The 25,721-nt window shown below is 42.3% G+C and overlaps 1 protein-coding gene across 2 annotated transcripts in view; it reads right to left on the bottom strand.

Annotated features, from left to right (window-relative positions):
- Window positions 1-25,721, bottom strand: part of LOC147690171 (cholesterol 24-hydroxylase-like) — a 399,802-nt gene that overhangs the window by 22,620 nt on the left and 351,461 nt on the right. For both annotated transcript variants that reach the window (XM_086937764.1, XM_086937763.1), the window contains exon 15: window positions 11,549-11,615. In XM_086937764.1, coding sequence (XP_086793890.1) covers window positions 11,549-11,615 — 67 coding nt within the window. The remainder of the gene's footprint in view (window positions 1-11,548; window positions 11,616-25,721) is intronic.

The raw sequence follows: 25,721 nt of genomic DNA, 5'->3' as shown, positions 1-25,721 counted from the left end.
TGTCACGGTTTCACTTTTACAGCACCATTATTGGTGGCAGTCTTGCCATTATGTACTATGCTACGCCATTTGTCAACAAATTAAGTGTTCTACTATATCCCATCCATCTCGGACACACCTTCATATTTCAAATCAGCTGTTTGGCTGTGTTTATCTTGCTCATTGTGTTCCCCTTATCTCTGAGTGGATTCTTGCTCTAGGTTCCTCTGGGCCTGACCAGATCGCTCAAACTGTTATCAAAGATGTGCAGGTCTTTGTCTGGACTTATGCTTGAGGCACTTTCCATTCAGAACAGGGTATGACCTTTGCGTTTAGGCGCACTATGATTCAATGACATTCATGGGGGTGCAGCTGCATTTCTCGTCTCCATATAGGCCCGAGCAATTCTGTTGTGGAGCGGATGAACCCTGACTTAAATCACTATATTAACATTGGGGGCATTAGGTACGGGAAGTGGCTTGTTAACTCACCTTTATGGAATTCAATGAGATTTTAATACCCTCCCTAAAAGATCTCTGGGTGGGCAAACCCTGAACGAAATGCTCTTTGGCATCAAGATGTATGTTCCAGACATTGATGGTCTAGATGTTGTGGCGGCAGCATCAACCTTTGACGTAGATAACAACTGTGCTGTCTTACAGGATCTACAAAATGACGTAATGCTCTGCCTAACACCCATTTGCCTTTGAATCCCCCATGGGATGCAGCTGTTCTGATTCCTGTTTCTGGCTGGCTTCCAAAAGTGGATGATCTAGTTTGTGAAAAGGTGGCGTTCAAAAAGGAATTTGGTCCCTCCTGCCATTCTCCTGTTCCAGTCTTTGCTCTTTAAGGTACCCAAACTGTGATTTTACCTCCACTGGAACATTGCGGGTATTAGAACTAGACTCTCTGATGAAGCTGGGCTACAATATATTAAGACATTTGATATCATTTGCCTCCAGGAAACATGGTGCAGAGAGGAAGTGGTTATTGACGGCTTTTGTTCATTTACAGTAGACGCAACTCCGTCACTTGCAGGGAGGGCAAAGGGAGGTTTAGTGACCATGATCTCTGTCAAATATGGCTCAGTAAAAATTGAGAATATCGTGGACTCGTCCTGGTACCAGATTATCTTGATCTCTAATTTAATTGAAGTCTCAATATTATTGATTAACTGGTATTATAATATCCTTGATCACAAAGAGGGTGGGATTATTAACACCCTTAAAGAGGAGATAAATAAGGCTGTGGGTGTTTATTTCCCTGTAGGCATAAAATGGACAGGAGATTTTAATTGCACCTTATGCCGTTATAGTAAGCATGCGCCGTGTGGGATGTTAGATATTGAAAACCAACCTTTTGCTCATTTTAAACACACCCCACAGGGCAAAGCATTAAATGATATAGTTATAGTAAAGGACCTCTGCTTTTTTGATACTCTGGTTTGTACTCCTCCTACCCAGTATCCAACATTTATGAGCGGGTCAGGACTAACACTATAGATTTCATCCTGATATCATGTACATTTTCACATTTGTTGGAAAGCTTTTCGGTAGAACCTAACCCTACTAGTGATCATAACCCTCTGTCCACTAGTCTGCAAATAATGGCAGCAAAAAGTAAAGGCGATGAATATCTAATACTGGAAAGGTCTTCACATGTTTATCTGAGGCTTCTACTTTGGAGCTGGTCATACAGTGTTTTGAAGACTTTTGTACAGAGGTCGACAATAACTTGACCAAGGTAATCAAGAAGAATAACGCCCTGCAGGAAATTAGATGGTTTAATGCAGAGTGTTCTAGGGCCCAAAAAGACCTTAAAAAAACCTTGCACATGGTCCCCCGTGATAGGGCTTTAATAAGTTTTGCAAGACAATTTGATAAACAAGTAAGTGGGCTTAGGAAGGATGAATTAAGAAGACTTGCCTGGGAAGACTTGGAAAGAGCTCGCCCTCTCAAGGATCCAAGAGGCTTCTGGGAAGTCATAAACCATCCATTTTTTACAGACGCTGTTAGAAATATGGAATCAACTATAACAGGGGAATCCTGGGTAGGCCATTTTTGAAAATATTTAACCCAAACGGCGTATCCTTGCAAGATCAAAAAGATCACACAATTATTAACTTGGACACTGCGACCCAATTGAGTTTATCTATTTCCGCCAGCGAGGTTGAAGAGGTGCTGATAAAGGGCATCTCTGCAAAAGACCCAGGGCCATATGGGGTACCCCTAGACATGTTTCAGGACAATCTCCAATTATGGGCTCCATTTTAGTCAATTGTTTTTAAAGCAATAATAGTGGATCGTATCCCTACTATGTGGAAAGAGGCCGTGGTGGTGCCGATATATAAGTAAGCGGTACAAAAGGGGGTGGTAATGGACGGAGCATCTGAACCAATCAAACACTCACACCCAGTCAAAAGATCTGGGTTTAATCCATCACCGTTCTTTAGCCCACTCTGCCACCCCAGTTCAGACATGGCTATATGCAAATCAGTCTGACCCTGTGCCTCATTGGAACAGTCCAGCCCGAACTACCAAGCCATGCCTTCCCTGGACCGGAAATAAGCTTCCGAAGACCGGTTTCTGGCATTCCAGCCATCTTCAGCCCGGCTTGCTTGAATCCAGTGACAAAGTGAGCAAGGGACTCATGTCTGAGCATACCCTGCCACACTTATGGCAGCCAAAAGCGGTACAAAAGGGGGTGGTAATGGACGGAGCCGGGCTGAAGACGGCTGGAATGCCAGAAACCGGTCCTCGGAAGCTTGTTTCCGGTCCAGGGAAGACATGGCTTGGCAGTTCGGGCTGGACTGTTCCCATGAGGCACAGGGTCAGACTGATTTGCATATAGCCATGTCTGAACTGGGGTGGCAGAGTGGGCTAAAGAACGGTGATGGATTAAACTCAGATCTGTTGACTGGGTGTGAGTGTTTGATTGATTCAGATGCTCCGTCCATCACCACCCCCTTTTGTACCGATATATAAGAAAGGCAACAGGAATGATACTGTATGCTATCGGCCCATGTCCCTAATTGATGCAACATGTAAAGTGGAAACCTGGGCTAATGACTCTCTCTGACTCTTATATATCAATAACAATATGGTTTTCCGGAAGGGAATGAGAACAAATTAACAATGTCTCAACCTGTCCCTAGCTATGGGTAAGTACATGAAGGCCAAAGGTGGGTCAATTCACCTGGCCTTCATAGACTTATCTAATGCCTTCAACACAGTCAATAGAGGGAAGTTGTGGACATTAATGGAGAAAATGTGCCTTGAGGAAGCACTCATTACTTTGTTGTGTAGATTGCACTCGACAACCTCTGTCTCTATACGCAATGGACCAAGGGGTGAAAAAACTAGGCCTATTGGGTCTACTGAGGGTGTCAGACAGGGATGCATATTAGCCCCCTTTTTATTTCTTTTATATACAAATGGGGGGAGAAATTTTTAATGGATCAGCAGTTGGACTATCCGAGTATTGGAGGAAAGCGGGTTCCCCTTTTGTCATATGCGGATGATACAGTACTGATGACTTTAAACTGCTAATAGCCTACACAAAGCTTTAATGGCTTTTACTGACTTTATGATTGCACTGGATCTTAAAGTAAATTTTAGCAAGTCTTTTATCATGGTGTGTGTCCCAAAACAAACAAAATCGAAGACATTTGTGGTAAAGGAAAATACTGTAGAAAAAGTACCTAACTTCACATATCTGGGGAATGTCTTCAACAATAAACTGAATTGGGATCATCTGATTACAGTGAGGGCCCAACATACTAATAGAATCATGGAGGGCTTGTTCTGCTTTGCATGCAAGTTGGGTTATAAGTCAGTCGCGGAAATGCTTACCTTGTATAAATCAAAATGCTGGTCAGTCACAACTTATGGGCCTATCAAAAATGTAGCCAGAAACAAATTCTGGTAAAACAAATGTTTAAAAAGACTATTGATGATCCCTATTAGTTCTCCTACGAAATTCTGTCACTCCGAACTGGGAGTGGATTATGTTGAAGACCAAATTAAAATTGCCACATTAATTTTATGGGGGAAAGTGTGGTCTTTAGAGCAATTGCCATTTACTAGAGAGATCATTAAGGACTGTATGAGCCTGGAAAAGGTATTGTCCATTCCTTGGCTCTGTTATGTTAAAAATTCATTCAATAAGATTGGTCTGGAAAATTATTATGACAATCCCAAAAGCGTACCAGCTCATTTGAAACCAATCATAAAAAATGCTTATTACAAATAATTAGGAATGCTTGACTCGGTTTACAAGCTTTTAGTTTTCAGGCAGCCAAGAGGCCAGGAATTGTATCTATCTTTTAGGACCCATACACAATCACACTTCCTTCTGACTCGGTTTTGTTTCTGCTGAGTGCACTTTCTTCTGGCCTTTCCTAATCCAGTGAATTGGTGTGACAGACTGACTCCATACATTATATAAGGATATAAGGGCCGGTTTTATTAGGCCAATTCTTAAAGAAACTTGTCCTAGCTCGCATCAAGAGGGTTTCAATTATGTATTATCTTTGTCCTCGGTTGCCATCTGTAGTGCTGTGCCTAATTTTATCAGAACTGCATTATCAATTAGGAAACATTATGAATTGTGTTAGGAAATCTGGGTAATGTTTTAAATTTTATATTGTGAAATCTAAATATTTATCCACCCCAAATGCTGTATTGGAAAATTTTAAAGATGTTTTATGTACAATGCTTACTTTTATGATTCAATAATTTGAATAAAGTTTATTTGATGATGATGATATTTTTCTTAAGGACATGATTCAACAGACTACATGTCTGGGATTGGCTAAAATTAAAGAATTGAATACTCCCACTATTCCATCCCTTGCCACTTTTGACGATTGTTAATCTCATACAAATGACACCAATTAAATAGTATGATACAAAATGATACATTTAATTCTTCAGTCATGGCTCTAGGTGGGTTATGGCCAGTAGACATGAATGTTTGTCATGCTCGTTTTTTAAACTCCACATCTGGGTTCATGTCAAATAGACCTGATCCCTTATATTGACAATCAATGCACCCTAACAGTGTCACTACTTTTTGCGCAGGGAAATTATGCCAACAATGGTTAGAACAATCCACATTGTCTGCAGTTAAAAAAAATATTTCTCTTCTATCCGAAGACATGAATCTGTCTGACTTTCTTTTGGGTCCAAAATCCCCACATTTTAAATGATTTGTTTATGCTGCTTGTTAGACTTGGCATCTTTTGGCGTGTTTCCCCTGAGTTTTTGCTTTCTGACCTCCAGTTTTTGACTCTGTTTTTGCTTACATACTGTTTCCGCACACTTTTCTCACTGATGATCAGTGGTGAAGTGCAAGTGCTCCTGTGGTAATTTGTGTTATGGATTGGTGTTTCCATGATTGGCTATTTGATTTACTTGTTAGTCCCTAGTAAAGTGCACTGAGTGTGCCAGGGCCTGTGAATCAAATGCTACTAGTGGGTCTGCAGAACTGATTGTACCACTCACGTGAGCAGCCCTGAAAAGGTAACTCAGACCCACCCTTACAGAGTCTGCGTGCAGTTTGTAACTGCCATGTCGACTTGGCCAGCGCACATACTTGCCGGTCCCTCACTTTCCTTTTTCTTACATGTCAGCCACCCCTAAGGTAGGCCCAAGGTACCCCTGTGGGCCGGATGCAGTGTAGGTGAAAGGTAGGACATGCCCTGCTGTGTGGCATGTCTTGATAGCGAATTACGCCAATTTTGTTTTTCCGTATTGCAAGGCTACCTGTTCCCCATAAGACCGAATGGGGAGTTTGTTTATTACATCCTATAAACATAACTGGCCCGAAAATTAGGTAAGGAAATAAAGTTTAGTAGAATTCAGAATCTAAAGATGCATCTTTTAGTGAAGGTGATTTTTACATTCTGTGTTTGAAAATCACACTTTTAGAAAGTAGGTATTTTCTTGCTCAGTCATCTTGTGTGCCTCTACTCGAATGCGGATGGCCTGTCTGGGTTTTTGATGACAGAAGGCTGGGGAGCAGGAGTAGCTCTGGATAGTCTAGGTGGGTCAGGAAAGGGCTGAATAGACCTGGGCTGCAATTGGGGAAGGGGGAGGAGATTTCCTTGCACCTCAAAGGGCCTGGTCTGCCTCTGACCATGCCGTCTCCACCTCCTGCCAGGGAGTCACCCAAGAGAAGGCAGAACTGGTTCTGGCTGGGCACAGACACACTCTGCCTAAGAGATCAAAGGATTTTGGGATATAAATATTGGGGCCTAGACCCTTGAACTTCAGAACTCTTTTGGACCAAGAAGACTGCCAAGAAGAATAGCTGGAGTAGCTGTGAGGAGGAACTACAACATTGCTGTGTGTTTTACTGTGTTGGCCTGCAGTGGCTGCTTCTGTCTTGGGCAGTGAAAGGACTGGACTGAACTTTCTGCAATCTACTTTTGTGAGTTTCTCCAAGGGTTTGACGTAGAGCTTGCCCCCTGTTCAAGAAGTCACAGGAACAGCAACGAATTCAAGCTCTTCTGCCTTCAGCACTGGGGACTGTGTGTTTTGTGCTGCAACAGAAGAAAAAGCAACCTGACGCTGCCTACGACACCGCTGCTGACTCTGTGTCCTGAAGGCACCACAGAGGTAACTGCTGGTCTCACTGATGATGCCTGTCGACGACGCTGCCGAGTCGCTGCTCTCACCGCGACCTGTGAGCTACACATTCTGCACCGCTTCACGACGATGCATTGGTATCCCCGACAAAACCGCTCCACGCAGAAAGTGACGCCGTTGCTTGCACCGTGGTTCGAGGGCACCGCTCATAAGGTTACACGACGCACCGTCTCATCCCGTACCGTAGCCTTAGCCTTCCTTTGCCAATGATAATGCTTCAGCAACGATGCCGATGCTGCTTGCACCGCGACCTGCCAGCACCACGACAAGCACCACATTGACTTCGCACTGCAACCCTGATCTCACTGATGACGCTACCATCGAGCCGCTGCTCGCACCGTGACCTGAGGTCACCGCACCGCTGCACTTCGCACCACAGCACCCGATGCCTGCGCTCCTGACTTCAACAGAGAGGAATTCGATCTGTAACGCATGTGACTTTGATGGCCCGGACGACTCCTGCACCGGCCACCGGAACCAACGCCCGCGGAAACCGTGCTTTCGGAAGCTCCTCAAGTGGTCGCCGATGCCCTGCATTTCTAAAAGGTACTGTTAGCGGATCTTCCCACCACCGTAGCTGTCCCACAACGCCACGGTCAGCCAGTACTGTCTGGATTTGTTTGCTTACAACGCCATGATAGCCCCGCACAGAGCTATTGCCATCAAGGAACTGTTTTTCAAGCATATTTTGATAACTGAAGATTTTTAAGTACTGTATTGTGGATTGTTTTTGGTCTTGTCTTAAGTATATAAAAATATTGGATATTTTCCTAAACTGGTGTTGTATCCCATTTGTAGTGCTTACATTGTATTACTGTTGGTTATGTGCAAATGCTATACACACTGCCTCTAAGATAAGCCTGACTGCTCACACCAAGCTACCAAGGGGGCGAGCAGGGGTTATTTTAGGAGTGTAACTCCCTTATCCAGACTAGAGTGGTGATTTCTGTCTGGCTTTGGCACATGCCCTAGCCTACCAAAATCCCATTTCTAACACTAAATATAATGAAATTTGGAAATTGCCCCAAATGGAAGCTGAAGTACATTCATGCCAAATTGATCAGATAATTTAGATAAAGTGCTTGCTGTTGTAGACAAAAGCATTAATGCATTGCTGTCTTGAATTTATAGCTTAGATAATATTGTATCATCTGCCATTCATATTTTGCAAAGTGATGTGTCTACATTAAATCAAAGTCATTCTCAACTTAGATCAATCATGCAATTTAGTTGGTTACACCAAACACTTAAGAACGGGCGCGCTCCTTCACATTGCCTCAATTATACCGCTTTGTTCTTACCATTTAATTTGACAGATAAATAGCCACCAATTATTATGAAAGACGCAAGTTACACCATGTTACACTTGAACAACTTCCCTTTACTATACGGAAACTCCTTCAACAGTTTGGTTAATACACAGGGTTACCTTGTTGCCCATCTCAACTTTTCAGTTCCTGCTTGCATGAAAACTTCCCATTAGGTAGATACACACCTCTTGGGAGTTATGGTCCCTGCCATTTACCTATCATTGTCAATGGACTGAGAGAGAGGTTTCCCTTACAGGGGAGGAGTGTGACTCTACTGCTGGTCATTCCCTTGTATGTCAACATAGAAAGATTCATGACACCTGTAATGTGCCTGCCCCTAATTTGTTGGTTATTTAAAAGGAACTCCTGTTCCAACAATTATTCCCACTATTATATTGCTTTCGAATGGAAGCTATCTTGTCCTTAATAATCAAGACTTGCGGTTTGCGGGCGGGAATCTCGTATTTGGTGTCTGTTTCCCACTTAGTCACTTGCTGCAACAATGTCCTGTATCCCTCTCGGCATGGGAGTTTAGATAGTTCATTATGGCCTTCCATTCCAACTTTGAATACAGATGTTAATAAGCTATGAAGACTCAAAATGTTATTGTTTCAACAAGAAGTGTCTCTCACTTTAGCTTGTAAAACCTTTAAAATGCAGGTGGTGAGAACTTTCAGTGAAATACAGTCATTGTTAAACACAAATCTCCCACTACATTTCGGTGAATGGATACATCAAATATTTAATGCTTCTGATACCACGGGCCTGACACAATTTTTTTAACTTATGGGCTCTGGCCTCGTGAAATGTTTTCAACCAATTTTTTAAGCAATTCCGGTTTTTATACATTGTTTTTTTTACCACGTATTGTGGGTTACAGCTGCTGCTCATCTTAATTTGAGCCACTGTAGTGCTGTTTTTGCTATTCCGCACTATATGCTTCCCTTGTGGTCCTTCCAGGGGAGGCATCACTGCAGCTGTACCGTGAGTGAATGCTGCAATTTTTTGGAATGGTGCCCATAGGTGCTCTGAATGACAAGTTTTGGTTAACGTTCTGGTATGTTTACTTCACATGTGTGCAACCTGTGTTTCTTTGCATCCAGTGCCCCTTCCAATAGACCCTGGACGTCTACCTGGCTACACCACCACACGCTGCCCTGGATTTCAAACTGTTAATGAGTCCCTTAGTGGCCATTACCAGGACTGTTCCTTGGACATGCGGCTTGTTAATAACCAAGTGCTATGGCCAGTGGCCGGAGATGACCCCTGTACAACGGAATAGTGTCTTCTGGATCTCAGTTTCATCTAATTCAACACAGGTTGTCCCTTGATGGTCTTGTTGACAACTGGCAATGAAAGCACATTTGTTCCTTTGACCTGCTCAATTGGATGGATGATACTTTTACCTTGAAGGCTCAGATTTCTTATTGGAATCATTGGTTTTTCACTTGGCATCCCACATCATGGGCCCTAGCGACATGTTGTAATTGATTCCACTTATGATTATTTTTTTTACATGGACCTTGTCTGTGAGACAATGACTGAACTATTTTTTCAAATGGTTTAGATTAGCTTATCCCCTAATTTCTGTTGTCCCTATGGTGCTACCATCTTGACCAGGGAGAGGGTGTCATATCTCCTGTGCAGGTCTATTTTCGTGTTCCCTATTTTAGCCTGAACACCTTGCAAGTAGCACAATACCACACAAACATATTTCGCTTTGTGTCTTCTGTACTTTCACACAGAACCTGCTGTGGTTTTTGCATTCTGTTCTTTCGTGGGATTTATTCAAAATACCGTAGACAAGGTCAAACAACAATGCCCCTTGTTATTCTGTTCTTGTCAGACTCTAGCATCTAGAAAAAACACACAAATGCAGCTGTTGTTTGGGAACATATACTCTATGCCATATAAGTATGCACAGACTTGCAAGCACCCACTTGGAGAGTATTTCAGAGAGGAGATTGTGACTACACCTGAGATGTAGATCTTTCATCTGTGCATGCCAAGGTACGGGGTCTGCTGCAAACATCCAGAGATCTTCTGATATAAAATCACTAAGCTTCTGTGGACGGGGAAGGGGGTTAGTCTACCCTGTCTAATATCATGATAGCTCATTTTATGATTTATGTAGTCCTTACGATGCTGACTGTATTTGTGTTAGCCATCTTCTTACTTAATATTGCACGTATACTTCATACTAGAGCAAGATAGTTAAAATAAACATTTTAAACTTTCCTCGTGTCTCTGTCAGAGCTTATTGTGAACAAGGACGATTGTGAGAGTGAAAAGGTGCATCCTATCACCGCGATTCCTAAGAGGGTCGGGAGTGTTGTGTTCTGTGGTGTCTAATCACTTGTTCCTCTGTGAGTGAGTCTGAGAGCCAGTGAGACACTATAGCTTGTTTTTCGTGGGTTCACGGGTACTAAGGTTGGTAGGATGACTGAGTCCCTTCCTACTAAGGTTCTATGGGCCCAAGCATAGTTCTGTGATGCCGCAGAACCCCTGCAACAAAAGGAGGCAGTCGGAGAGCAGTCGGGAATGTTCGGAAGTGTGATAGTGTGGGCAGGTGCAAATGGGCTTGCCTTCTATGTGGAGGTGGTGCTTCCATCGCTGACAAAAGGTCACCCTTGTTCATGGAAGAAGGCATGTTAATTTGGACACTGCAGACCTCTATCTGCCAACACTAATTATGGTGTGTTGACTCAAAAGGGATTGCCAGAGTGCTGGAAGATTCCATGACCTCATAAGATGAGTTTGGGACATCCTGTTTGCAACTTGAGTTACTAAGGGATCATTGTGGTTGCTTCAACATTATTAAAACATAATGTGTTATTCACATATCAATCAACAAGAGGGGAGGTGCTCACAAACGTTGCCCAAGCCCTCAAAGAAGGCCACCATTTCCCAGTGATGTCCTCTTTAGAAGTGGAACCAGTACTACACTTGGCCGAATAAGACCTTGTTTAAAAAATATGATTAGCCAAACAGGGTACCCTACTATAATGACAGCCTGACCAAGAGGTGACCAAAAATTGGCCATAGCTGCAAACGTATTTCTGGAATGAAGCTGATGTGTGTCATGTCTAGGAGTTGTGCTGTAAAATATTCTTAACACATTTAGTTTAAATGACCATAACCAGCACCTCAAAATTATCTCTCATTGATTTCAGAGTTTGTAGATATTGCTGTGTAGGTTCTGAGTCTTTAAGAAACATATTGCAAAAGGAGCAAGGATCCTGGGGTGGTGTGATCAAAGACAGTCTACAAAAATCATAGCCATGAGGACTACATGTTTAGAGAAGATACCTGCTTACTTACAAGGAACAAGGAGTACAAAGCAGAGGAGCAGTACAGCAGATTCTCTGACACCAAATAATTAAAGAGAACAAAATGTAACCTAATTTACAGCTTTACATGGGAGTAAATGGTGTTCCAGTTCATGTCACATTAAGTCGTTTGGCAATTGGATTAAGAATTCTGAGGACCTCTCATTGAAAGTCATGACTCGAAAACAATCTACAGAATTAATCTCATGAGAGGGAAATTCAATCTGTTTTTACAAATAGCCAAATAAATGACAATAGAATCCTAGCATTAAATTCGTACCTGTGCAAATACCTGTCCAATGCAGGAACGTGGCCCCAGGGAAAATGGGAAGAAGGTATAATACGGCCTATTTATGAACAAACAGAAAAATATTATCAATTAATCATATATTATTTTTAATCACGTTATAAAGACAAAAAGATAATTACATTACTACATCATAGGAAGAAACAAAATAGTAATAAAAAGTGTAATGTTGCTAAATACATAGGTGCCAATTTATAAAATATCCCCTCACAGAAGGGGAACAGACAGTGATATGAGTTATATGAACCTTGCAGACTGCCATTTTTCACTACCTCTTGTAAGTATTCATTGTGAACAGTGCTCTGTTTCTTGCTTGACACAAACCCACACAGAGATACACACACACACACACACAGTGACAAACGAAAGCATACAGTGAAATTATTATTGGGTTTGCGTATACCACTATCATCAATTATTTAAAGAAACTTTGAAATTCAGTGAAAAAAACATAATGATAGTGTAGTTATGGTGTCAAATCGAATCCTAAAACAAGCTGAAATTCGCCAGTTATGGTCTAGTCAACTAACCATTGCTTGTGCCACCATGAAACTAAGTTTAGGACCATGTTTTGCTCTTGTAGCTAGCCTATTTTATGTACCACTAGTTAAAGGTTGTACTGAGCATGGCAGGTGCGCAAGTTATGCTGAGCGTCGGCATTGTGTTAGCTGAACCATAACTGACCTTTAACTGTTTTACTCTGCAAATTTAATTTTTTAATGATGTCCCACATTCACCAGCCACCTACCCATTCAGTGTTGTATACAGATAGCCTTCAGCTAGGCCCTTCACCCAACACCGTTCACTTTGTGCAGAGGGGAAAGGCATTGCACTGGGCCTAATTTGCTAACTTCCTACCACATTTCACACATATTTGCAAAACAGTGACAAAGTTTTTAATGAATGTAACTTTTTTTGCTCCCCCACCTTTTCTTGCCCAGCTTGATGGATTTGTTTAAAATAACATAATCACCAGAAAGCCAAACCTGCTGCATGTCTACCAAAGTTTGTGTGAATTATTTACTCTGTGCCAAATTTACCTGCAAATCAACCTTGTCACCTGCCCTTTAACTTTAACCCCTCCATTCTTTGACTCCCACCCGTTAATTTAACCCCCCCACACCTGCACCCTTTGGACCTGCGTGAAATTGCACCATGTGTAGGTTGCTAAGTGCATACCACTGTTGATGAAGATTATCTCAAATACTGACAAGGTTATTCACTAATTAAAATTGTTTTGCCTGCCCCCCCCCAGTTAACTTTGTCCCCAACCCTTTGAAGCATTGGCAGAAAACTTGACATAGTAATAGAAAATTAAACCTTCAAAGTTTCTGCCAAAGGTTGCACAGATGAATGGGATAGTACCACAAATATGACCAAACACACATTTTTCACCACCTCATTTTAACTGGGTTCCCTCTTGATGGATCTTTACTTATTTGGAAATACCAAGAGTAATATTAAGATACTTTCCACCCAATTCACAGAGATAAATTTAGACCTGAAGTTTACTTTTAGCCCATAATTGTCTGCTAAATTTCAGGGCATATTTGTCAAAGGGTGCAAAAGTTATAAGCAACTCAACAAATTGATTTTCAATTTACAAGATCTAGAAACGTTTTACACTTCCAAGTCCATTGGCACCTTTTTAAAATGCTAATACCTAAAAATTACTGATCTGATTCGCGTCAAACCACAAAAGGCACTATTTTTGAGTAAACGTTTATGCCAAATATGGAGTAAACCATTTTGCAGGTTTTTCAGTAGCTGCAAGCAAAATTTCACTTGGGAGTTCAAAATCTTTTTTGTCCCATGTTCAACTTGGTTTCCGCTGCACAGCAATGCATAACAATTGGCATATCAGATCTTAACTGCTTGGGGTTAGTGAGTGAAAAACTTGGTTCATATCAATCTATGAAGTCTACCTGCATAAAGAGGTTAAAATTTAGAGAGATTTAGACCATTAATTTGCAGAGTTCTACAAACCCAGTTCCGTGAACCTCTGCAAATTCAATAATTGAAAAAATATTCAAACATGACTTAACAAAGGAGCTGTTTCTCCTGTCATGTATTTGGTGCAGTGAATCTAAAGTGGAGTCCATGGACCCAAAGCCCTCTGCTAGACTGGCTCTTCAATTAAATATAAAAAATGCAGTTTGCCATGGAGTTTTGATTCATGGGCTGGTGTTTGCAACTCCCAAGGTGGCCACCATGATCCTTCAACCCTGGCTCGGGTCTGTGAACCCACAGCACGCTTCAGAGGGAAGGGACTGCAAACTCAGGGCAAATGTCCTGGACCCATGCTGACCCTTTTGCGGGTTCCGTGAATCTGCTTCAAGGCACATGGACTCTGCAGAAGGTCTAACATGAGTCCACAATCCACTGACGGTTTGCAATCCCCCTGGCACAAGTTCTACAAAAATTGTGGCCAACACTTGCTACACACAAACAAAGTTCCTATACAGCACGTGGAGCCTGTCCACATGGGTTGGGCAAAGGGCTTGGTTAAAAGCCAGTTACTGCTTGCAAACCCCAATGCACCAAGCCAAAGACTGAGCACAAAGGAGGCTGGGCATCCTCAGCAGGTCAAGGTATGGTGATAACAAGCTGTGCACGCTCGGGGGGGGAGTGATGGATACTTTATCTAACTATAACTGGGGAAGTTCAATGGCCATTAGTATTAGTTTTCGTACTATAAATGCGGGTTTCAGTCAATTAAAGGTTCAGTGAGTATATATAAATATGCCAGTTACCAAGGCTATGGCTGAAACACATTCGGGAAGCTATATCATAAAACTGATTTCTCCACAAAGGAGGAGTGACCCGGTTGAAAGGTGTCATGATGTGATATGGGATAATAAAGTACTGAAGAAATCAACTTTTCCTGTGTGGAGGTCCGTTCCTGTTATAAATGCTGAGAAAAGTGCATGTGTTCAGGTTCTGGTGTTGTGTGTGTATATATATATATAACAAAGACTGACCAAATATTGGAGCGTACTAAAGAAAGACATTGAAATTGGACCAATCATTGGAGAGAGGCCATTGATAGTCTTTCGCAAGGTTCCATCAATCCAGGACACAGTGGTCAATAGTCACTTCCGAATAATCAAGCCTCTAACCTGGCTAGAGAAAAGACAGCACGGATTTACAAAGTGCTAAACATGCAAGGCATGTAAAATTGGCCAGATTATGAAAAATCTGAAAGACCCAAAAGGGCGAAACTTTGAAATCAAAGACAAGATGACATGTGAGTCACAATTCGTCGTGTACCAACTTCAATGTGATTGTGGCAAAAAATACATTGGGCCAACAACTTGCCCACTCAAAAAAAGAATACTTGAACATATCAGATCGATCAAAAACAATGATTACAGTTATGCCATTGCCAAACATCAGAAAACACACCCTAGAAAAACCAGGAAAGATGTAAGATATGCAGGTCTGGCTATTATAAATGAAAATGAACGAGGCGGTGATAGAGTGACTCAACTACGACGCCTTGAATCCAAATTAATAATTAGATTTAAAACCCCGATGGGACTAAATGTGGATGATGAAATGTATGTACATTTATAAACTGTATCAACATAGGATATGAAACTACAAACCGAACTGTAACCTTGACTAGTCTAGTCGTTAAAAATGTACTTTAAACAAGCAAGAAAATTAGATATTCCATATGTCACAATGAAACATGAGCCAAACATGCGATTATAGATAAACAGTTTAATCATTTTCTTAATTTTTTACTTTTGTCAGTGCATGGTAGGCATACGAGAAAGGCACTTGCAGTATTAGGAAGGAAATCAGGCACTCAGCCAATAATTAACCAATGACTCCTTAGTCAATTGATGTGTAGGCGTAATTAATAATGCAAAATGACATACTGAATGTCAGCATATCACGCCTCCAAACCCAGCGATAGACTACTACCACCTGACCCATGAAACGTGCATGTTGCTTAACTCGTGAGCCACGAACGCACTGATAAAGCTAGTTTAAATAACATAAAACTGTTTTGGCATACTGATCCCACAATGCATCCTAAAATGCGAAGCAGTATTATCAGTATAAATACACAACACAAACGATGGACTAACGTTTGATGACCGTGATCAGGGACTTGTAATAGTCCGAAACGCGTAGGTGGAGAATGCCTGCAGGAAAATAAACATACTTGAAATCAAATAGAAGTGGTGTGCGGCGTCTTCTTGAAAAGAAGGAAACTTGTTTTAAACAATTATAGCGAGGGCGTCCCGACCTTTGCTGCCAGCAGCAGCTAACAGGACGCTCCCCCCGCCCGGGACATTTGCTTGATATATATATATATATATATATATATATATATATATATATATATATATATATATATATATCCAAAAGAAATTTCCCATGTACAAGGAAACGTTACGACAACACTCCAGAAGTTGCTGTGCTTAAGAATTTATTCGGCAGCAAAACAAACAACGCGTTTCACCAAACAGGCTTGATCACGTTTGTCTAGGATACACAATCTCAGTCCTTTTACCATTAACACAATTTAAACATAGAAGAAGGACTTTCCAAAACACCCCCCAGTGCACAATAAAGAGCGGACATATTGGAGTGGTACATTATATGGTCACAATGCAGCAAGATTTTAAATGAAAGTCCAAAGAACCAAGGTTATAAATATTCACTTGATTCCGCCATCATGTCAACCTAAAACCCAAACATAATAATCAATTCCACAATTTAAAGGGAAAACACCATGTTTACAGATAGGTCATCTCCTACCCCCATCGTCAAGCTTATAGCGAATACCGCCCAAGTGGGCTGTTATTTACAAAAACATAAAAAATGACTACTTGTCTCTACATTCCGCCCCAGTGGGCATAAAGTACTATTATCATATTTACAAATGTAAATAAAAACATGGTCTTTAGTTAAGTAACATCCCGTCAGGATGTTGGTTCGGTTTGGATGGCAGTTATGTGCAGGACATTGGTTCAGCAGCATCTCATGCTTGATCTTATGGCAATGCATCACAGCGACCTTTCCTCATTAATTTATCAATGGATCCTATCCAGGAATATCAACTCCACTAGTCCCAAAGTGCATAGAATCTGTGAATTAATTAAAAACAAGGTGGTATTTACAATTTAGGCGTACATTATTTGCGGCATTTTGCGGACATGCTGATACTGTACATGCAAAATTTCATAGGGCATTTTATGCTTCAATTCTATCAGCATTGCATTCTAAGCGTCAGATCATGATAATTACTTTTCTAGGTGAACAGACAATTCCTCATGGTTATATATATATATATATATATATATCAAGTGATTTCATAAATGATGTCATAGAACATGTAATTAAGTCATCTGTTAGGTCGTAAGTGGTGCATGATCGAGACACAAGTTATAGTTTGTGCTGCTAACTATAACTGGTGAATTTCAATTTTTTTATATGTTTTTTTCACTGAAAATGCTAAGGTTAAAGTAATATTATAGTTAGGTGAATTTGTCAGTGTAAACATTAACATTTTGGACCCCGGAAAAAACATGAGATTGACCAGATATAGTTAGCAGTACTAACTAGAACTTGTGTCCCGATCATGCACCGTTTATGACTTCACAGATGACAGGTTCTATGACATCATTATTAGATCAATCATGACATTTCAAATTACATAATTGATGTAATCACTGATGACATGATCCAAGCTTCGTTTTACCGCAAATTGCTCTCTAAATTGCTATGCATTAGAGGCCTGACAGTAAGTATAAAATAGCTCAGGAGAAAATCAGCCTTGGTTACTGCCATCAAAGATACAACTCCCTTAGGTATAGAAAGCATACAATGCATTATGTGCAACACAGACCTTATAAAATACACTTTACAGCTAACATAGTTCTGATTAGCAATTACCACAGATATATAGGAAATCCCTAATTGAGCTCCATGTTAAATCTGTATACAACTGTTCACAGAAAGCCAAGGTCCTAAAAATAGTGAATGTCAACTCCAAAACAAATGACATACTATGGACAGCTTTTATCTATATTAAACCCCTGAAACTCATTGAACCTTCATTGAGAAATAAAGCTGACAAGTGTGGAGAAGTGTGGCTCACTGGTTAGAAGCGGCAGACCCTGAAGCAGAGGTCAGGCCCGGGACCAGGGTTCAATACCCGACATGGCAGGGTCTTCGGCTCAATGTCCGCGATCTTGATAATTCTCGCCTCGGTGCCTATTCTAATCGTGGGTCCCACTCTGCAACTCTGGGCAATAGCTTGCTTAATCTCCACAACGGCCCCAACAGCGCTGGGATGCCTGGCTTCACCTGGTGGGTGCCCAGGAGGGGGCATCCCACAGGGAAAGCCAGGAAGGGTTCCACAGCGGTATACAGCACCAGGATGCCCGAGAAGGGTTCCACAGCGGGTACAACGCCAGGATGCCCCGAGAATGGATGGGGCGACAGTGCGCTTTACAAGTATACACACATTTACATCAGTAGAGAACTGGGTACTGTAAACAGTGCTTACTCTACGGATACCACACTGTTTGCAAACAGTAAAACTTTCATGAGAAATACACCACAGATTATTAAAAAGTATCTACAAAGAACAGTGTACATTCCATTCAAAATGTGTCCAAAAAGCAACTATTCACTAAAAATAACCAAGGTCGAAAGGTGCTAAACATCATACTAACTGCAACCTTCACACAGTGGCACCTTGGAAGCCTGCACGCACCATTATGGAGCAAATCACCCACATAGGAGCGCAGTAAGGAAGAACATAATATGTACCCCCACTCGAGTGCAGGGGGGTTTGGTTTCTAACGCATTTTCTCCATTTTTACAATTACAGATATACAACGTGAATTAGCGATCATATGTATGAGTTATGCATGCTTTATTAGTAGCAGCGTTCACTCTATTTTCTTTATTTCTTTCCTTAACTTTAATTTCCTATTAAGATTCATTAGTAAAGAAATCAAAAAACCTTCTTAGGGGTCCCACTGATACTTGGTCCCTTTAAACCAACAAAGAAGAAATTGGCACAGTAGCTGAAATATAAAAGTTACATCTTTATTAACCTCAAATGAGTCAGACTACGTCACATAGAAGCCTTAGCAACTGAATGAGGCAGTCTGAGGAGTTCTGAAAACTGGGGCCTTATATATGCTAAGGGTACATAGTAAGCATAAGACCAAGGGGCAGTCCTGGCTCATGTAAGCATGCAAAATGACTAATATGGGTATACAAGATCTGCTTGCTCAACAAAGTGGAAGGAGAGTTACTTTTCCATACAGCAGCAAAAATAGCCTGACAGTTATACTAGAGAAGCAGGTGCATTCTACTAGTTAGGCCTTTCTGGGCATGTGCGAAGGTGGAAGATGCTAAATATAGTTCGTTTCTAGGCAGATTACAAGAGCAGTCAACACTGAGGGAGGACAGAGCACATGGCGAGCACGTGGCAGCACATGGCAAACAAGATGGCTGCCAGAAATACAAAATGGCTTTCACCAAACGGATAAGATAACTTCTAAATACAGAATGGCTTCTGATAATGCTAACCCATTGCTGTCAATTTACAACATTATGAGTGGTAAACACAGGGCTGGTCCCTGTGTGGTCCTGAGGAAGAGCTAGGGGAAGCTTGAAACATGTTGATCATACACTGATTCCTACTCATCATAGTCAGGTTTTCTCAGTGCAAACACCTTTTAAGTCATACCAACCTAGGAGCAAGAATAAAGTTGTTTAGGCCCACTAGAAAGGTATGTTTAATCACTTTCTATCGCCTCCACCACACACTGCACCACACATAGTCTTCCACTAAAAGTGCTCCTACGTAATTCCGCAAGTCGCTGCACACCCCAGTTCGTAGAGAACTGGGATGGCCCCAATGATGAAGCATGTCAACGTGGGGAAACCCTGGTGAGTGAGGGGACTCAATAAAGGAATTTTTCTTTCTTTCAGGTTTTTCCTGATCACACTGGTTTAGGAGCCACATTCTTGAACTAGGTCTCAAAACCCAATACCTTGGATTTTCTTTAGTTGTATATGCAAGGAGGGCGACCTAGTCTTACACCCTCCACCTCCTCCCCACCCGGTGAACTATATATATATATATGGCGTTATGTAATGAGGGCAGTATCCACGAAGGACATAGATGAAATGGAACACACACGAGGCAAAGACAGTAAGCCTCTGCCCACTGAGGTATTTTATATAATTTTAATTCTCAACTGTGAAAACGGACTCACATGGCACTACAATATCCAGAAGGCTATGTTAGTAGCCACGCCCACTGGGGCTCAGATACAATTAAAGAGTGCAAGGATGCCGTGCATCAGTTGATGAATGCCACTGAGGAAGAGATTAACATCTCGAAACGCGTTTGGCATTAGGATGGAATGAGGAGGCTGATGTTCGAGCCTGTGCTGTGTGCGATGCCTTTCAGTAAAGAAATGGATCCAAATCCTGCCGGCTGGCTTCTCTTTGTTTCGTTGGCTGAACTTGATGGATATATATATATTGCCGGCTTCCTCATACCGTTTCGGCACTGAAGTGCCTTGCCCCCTTCTTTTGCGAATTTGCACATAAAGTCGAGTTTTCAGTTTGACAAATGGTATTTTACCTTTATTTGTCTATGCTTATATTTGCACAGTTAGGATATGAAATCTGTAGTACATGAGGTCTTAGGGATACAAAAAGTTTTTTACTTAGTAGTTAATGAATTTCTCCCCTCGTTGTACTAGTATATGCTATTGTATGCATAAGGAATTGATTTAATATCGCGTTGATTTTAAATGTCTAAATGGGTATTTTACCGATATTTATTATGACATTATTTTAACTCTACTGTACATTTGCACGTTTGCGTATTTGCACCAAATTGTAAATTCTGACAAAGAAATGTAAACAACAGCGACATGTTATGAAGAAGTATGTTTTCTATCTCCATTGGGATTGATGTCACGTGAGGGATTCGAAATGTGCACTTTCACTTTAAAAATGCCTTCCACTGGCCATTGCATTGTCGAGTGAACAAGCGGCGGGAGACGCGAAACTCGTCTTTAACTTTGGGCAAATAAATAACATAAGAAGGAATTTGGGTCAGTGTCCTGTCTTCTGGCTACATTCGCGATTTAGGCGTATGCGCTAGGTTTTTCAGGATTTCGTAATATAGTGACTGGTGTTCCGACCGGTCATCCACGGACCCCTCCTCCAACTTGGGCAAGGCAACAAACGGAACCTCCTCCAGGGCAACCGAAGAGGATTATACGCAATTCCAAGATGGAAAAACGGCCAAGCCCCCCCACAGCAAGGAAGGTGAAAACAACGTACCGGCAGCGACGCAAGGCGAACGACCGAGTGGATGAGCGAGCCCACGGAGTTGAATGACCTCGGTGATCCGTCTATCAGGTACCGGAAACATAGACACCGATATTGTGGGGAGGAAGAGTAACTAAGTTTGAGCGGGAAAAGAATCGGCGAAATTTAAAAATCCCCGTTTTTCCTGCAATATAACTATTAAACAATTCACAAATTGCCCAAGATGTCGAACGACACTGTCCAGGAAAGGGAGGCAGCTGCCACTGGCATGTTCAAAGATACCCCGGAAGCAAGTCGGAATATACGACTTAATGACACGGCCATTAATGCAAACCCGGATTCCATCCAATTTAAAATGAAACAGTTGGAAAAAAAGATGAGGATGGAAATGAGTAAATGCTGGGAATCAAGATCACTCCAAAGCTATATCAAAGTAGGAAGAATCCCCCGTGGTCTGAGAATCCTTACTGCCCCCACATATGAAGAGCCAAACTTGGAACTCATGCGTGAGTGGGCGGAATGTAATTTAGACTCCTCTAGAAGACTTACATTGTTACTGATTAAATATGCCAATATAGACCGAGCTAGGCTATTAAATGAGATAGATGCCCTAAATGAAGAACTTGGAAAAATGGGGCAAGAAGAAGAGGTCAAAAAATGATGCAAGGAGATGGAAATACGAATAAAAAAAGAAGAAGAAAAGATTAAAAAAGAAGAACGCAAAAGTTTCAACGAGATAAAATGGATTATGAGGTAGGGCAGATATTTACGTTTGCCAAAAAGTATGATGCGGCAAGACAATCGCAACAAAGACAAAGATCGGTAGCCAAGAGGACCAATGCTCGCCAAAGGAAGGTGGGTGAAGAAATAGCCACCAGAAGTTCAAATGAACAAATATCATCCAACAGTGAGGAAGAATCTGAATTAAGAAAACCCCCAGGGGAAACCAATGGAACAAAACCATCGCCGGGGGAAGAGATGAATATATTAGCAGCCCAAAGATTGGCATCATTAAGATCCAGAAATCCGCTGCAGACAAACGCAAATGTGCAAACAACAAGCGCAAACAAAGGTACAAAGCAGCAAACCGGAAATCAAAATGTGCAAAAAAAGAAAAAAACATACTGGAGAAACAATTAAGTGATACAAACAAAACTGTGGTAAACGTGTCTAAAATAACTTTGACAAGGGATGAAGCAACAACATTGAGGCTGGGGTTATCATACTGCCCGCCTCAAAATTTCGATTACCCAAGAGTCCGGACGGACATATACAAAGGTATAAGAAAACTCAAGTTGAAAAAAATCTTTGCAATAAAAAATAAACGAATTGAAGACAGTGCAGAGGGTGACCTACAACTTGAATCCACACCTCCAGGATCAAACACTGAAGGGGAATTATATGAGATGTGGAACCAGGAACAAATTGAGTCTAACACACAGATTATGGAATGTGGGACCAAGGGAGCAGGACTGACTAAATGTAAACAGAAATCAACTTTTTGTCCTATTACAACTCATGATGCCATTGATACCTACCATGAAATCATCAGTACTAAAATTGAAAAATTAAATAAAAAAATTGGATTGATCACACAAAAGTATCGAAACCAAGATCACTTACAAGTACTAGGGGACTTCAACTTTTGGCCCTCTGACCCGGCCGAATGCTCAACATCAAAAGAGTTCTCTGAGTCGCTCCGCTCCCTCAACTTTGTCCACGCTGTTCACGCCCCAACCCATAGCCAGGGCCACATCCTTGATCAGATCTGGTCCCTCAACTGCCCGGTAACTTCGCTGTCTATCCTCCCCTGCACTTGGTCCGATCACTTCCTCATCTCTTCTTCCCTATCCCTCAGCCCAGCCCTTAAGCCCTCCCTCCCCAAAAACATCTGGGCGCGCTCATGGAACCGTGTGGATGTGGCCTCCCTGTCTGCCACACTCTCCGCATCCAGCCCGGATCTTCACGGGTTGCCATCTCTCGGACAAGCGGACTCCATCAACGCATGGTTGCGAGCTGGCTGCGACTTAGTCGCCCCCTTAAGGCGGATATCATCCAGGCGCTCCAACGACGCAAACTGCTGGTTCAATGAGGAACTGAAGGTTCATAAACTTAACGTCCGCCGGGCGGAACGCTCCTGGCGGCGACACTACTGCCCGATCCTTAGAAACCAGTACGTCACCCTCTTGGCCTTGTACAAAAAATCTATTTTGGCAACCAAGAACGCCTATTTCTCCTCCAAAATTCTAACCGCCGAAAATCGGCCCAGAGAAATCTTTGCTATTGTGCACGACCTCGCATACTTCGACAGGGCCACCCTTAAACACTCCCCCTCCCAGCACCTTTGTGACTCCCTCAATTCTTTTTTTCATGACAAAATCGCCACTATCAAAGCTAACATCCCCCTCCCTTCCCCCTCCTATGTTAGCCCCCAGGGTCCCCCAGTGGCACCACGTCTCAACTCCATCCCTCTCCTTACAGAAGATTCTTTCCTTTCTCTTCTGCCATTGGTTAAGTCCGGTTCCCCTCTAGACCCCTGCCCAGCACATATCCTGAAACATATCTACTCTGCCTGTGTTTTGCCACCCCTCACCCTTCCTAATAGCTCACTATCACAGGGCATTGTCATTTCACCCCTTAAATCAGCCGTTATTCTACCCATCCTGAAAAAACCTGGCGCTGACCCCTCGGTTCTGATTAACTATCGCCCCATCTCACTCTTACCCTTTTTGGCGAAGGTACTGGAACGCCATGTAACCAGAACACTGAGTACCTTTGTGGAGGAGAGCAGGATTCTAGCCCCCAGGCAGGCTGGTTTCCGCCCCGCACACTCCACGGAGTCCGTGGCATTATCGGTCCTTGACAATCTCAGAGAGGGTATGGACACCAACCATCCTCAGGCCCTGGTACTCCTCGATCTCTCCGCCGCTTTTGACACGGTTGATCATGCCATCTTACTTTCCCGTGTAAGAGCGGCGGGAATCGAAGGCTCGGCCTTGGTATGGCTGTCCTCCTTCCTGCGTGACCGCACCCAAGCAGTGCGATTGGGTGACTTTTCGGCGGACTTCCGTGCAGTTCAATGCGGGGTTCCCCAGGGCTACTCTCTTTCCCCCCTGTTATTTAATTTGTATATAGCCCCTCTCATCTTCGCCCTCCAACAGCTGGAGGTCTCCGTCTACAACTATGCGGATGACCTCCAGCTCATCTTTTCCCTATCTTCTTCCCCCAAGTCAATATCCAATTTCCAGTCTGTTATGATCTTCATCCAGGACTGGATGAATCACAACCACCTAAAGCTAAACCATGACAAAACGGAGTTGGTGCTGACAGGTGGTTGTTCTAGTCCCTGGTCTTCTCTCTTCTGGCCCCCCTCCTTAGGCCCCCCCGATTCCTTCTTCCTCTGTAAAAACTCTTGGATTCAAACTGAATGACCAACTCTCCCTTCATTCCCAAGTCAGCTCTGTTGTATCCTCATCCTTTCTCTCCCTCCGCACTATCCTCAAAGTCTCTCGGTTCATCTCTCCCTCCGCACTCAAACTCATAGTCCTGGCAATGGTTACCTCCCGCCTCGATTATGGCAATGCCCTCTACTGTGGCATGCCCGCGTACAACGTGCGACAGCTCCAGCTGGTCCAGAACCAGGCGGCCCGCCTGGTATTCAATTTGTCCAAATCACACCACGTCACGCCCCTCCTCAGGTCCCTACACTGGCTCCCCATACTGGAACGAGCCCAGTTTAAGCTGGGCTGCATCATTTTTAATGCCCGGTCCGGCTCTGCCCCTGCTTTTATCACTTCCGAAATTCACTCCTATGTTCCTCCCAGGGAGCTACGCTCATCTACCCAACAACTGCTCGTAGTTCCCCGATTTAAACGCAAAAAATGGGGAGGCTCCAAATTCTCCACTCTCGCTCCTGCTTTCTGGAACTCCCTCCCGGCACACCTGAGATCCTGCCCCCAGTACACACTCTTCCGCAAGGCACTTAAAACCTTTTTTTTTACACAAGCCTTCTCACCTTAAAACCCCTTCTGTGATCCTGTCTTTCTCCCCCGCAGGGTTTTAGTACTTTACAGCGCCATGAAACCGCTCGGTGTACGCGCGCTTAAGAAATATTTTAAACTCAAACTCAAACTCATCACAAATACTTCCAACTAATGAAAAAACTAAAAAACCACAAAGATGTCATCATAAGGAAAATTGACAAGGGAGGAAATATTGTAGTTTGAGGGCAGGAGGAATATAAAATTGAAGCCATGAGTCAACTGAATGACAGAAAATGCTATAAGCGCTCGGACACAAAATCACTAAAGGAAATGTATCAAATATACTATAAGAAACTCTCTGGATGGCGAAGCAAGAAATTAATCAGTAAGGATGAACAGAAATATCTAACTAATAAAAATCCAGTTGTACCTACGATGTACTTCATCCCAAAAATCCACAAGGATGAAAAAAAGCCACCGGGGCGTCCGATCATAAGCGCAATAAACAGCATTTTAGAAAAAACTTCTGTATACGTTGATTACTTTTTACAGGACTATGTCAAGTCTTTACCCTCGTACAACAGGGACACAAGTGACTTTATAAACAAAATCAAGAACTTTACATGGCATGAGGAATACTTATTATTGGCTTTAAATGTGTCCTCATTATAAACCAGCATCTCCCATGAGGATGGAATTATTGCGATCAAATATTACTTATCTACTAGAGACCCTATTTACAAACAACACAGCGAAATGTTAACATCTATGATAGAATTTTGCTTATATAACAATTACTTCATGTTTAACCACTTGTTATACTGCCAGGTGCA

This window comes from Lissotriton vulgaris, chromosome 9 (genome assembly GCF_964263255.1).
Source record: "Lissotriton vulgaris chromosome 9, aLisVul1.2, whole genome shotgun sequence".
NCBI classification, from domain to species: Eukaryota; Metazoa; Chordata; class Amphibia; order Caudata; family Salamandridae; genus Lissotriton; species Lissotriton vulgaris.
Note: the sequence above shows the minus strand (reverse complement) of the source record. Positions and strands in the feature narration are given on the sequence as shown.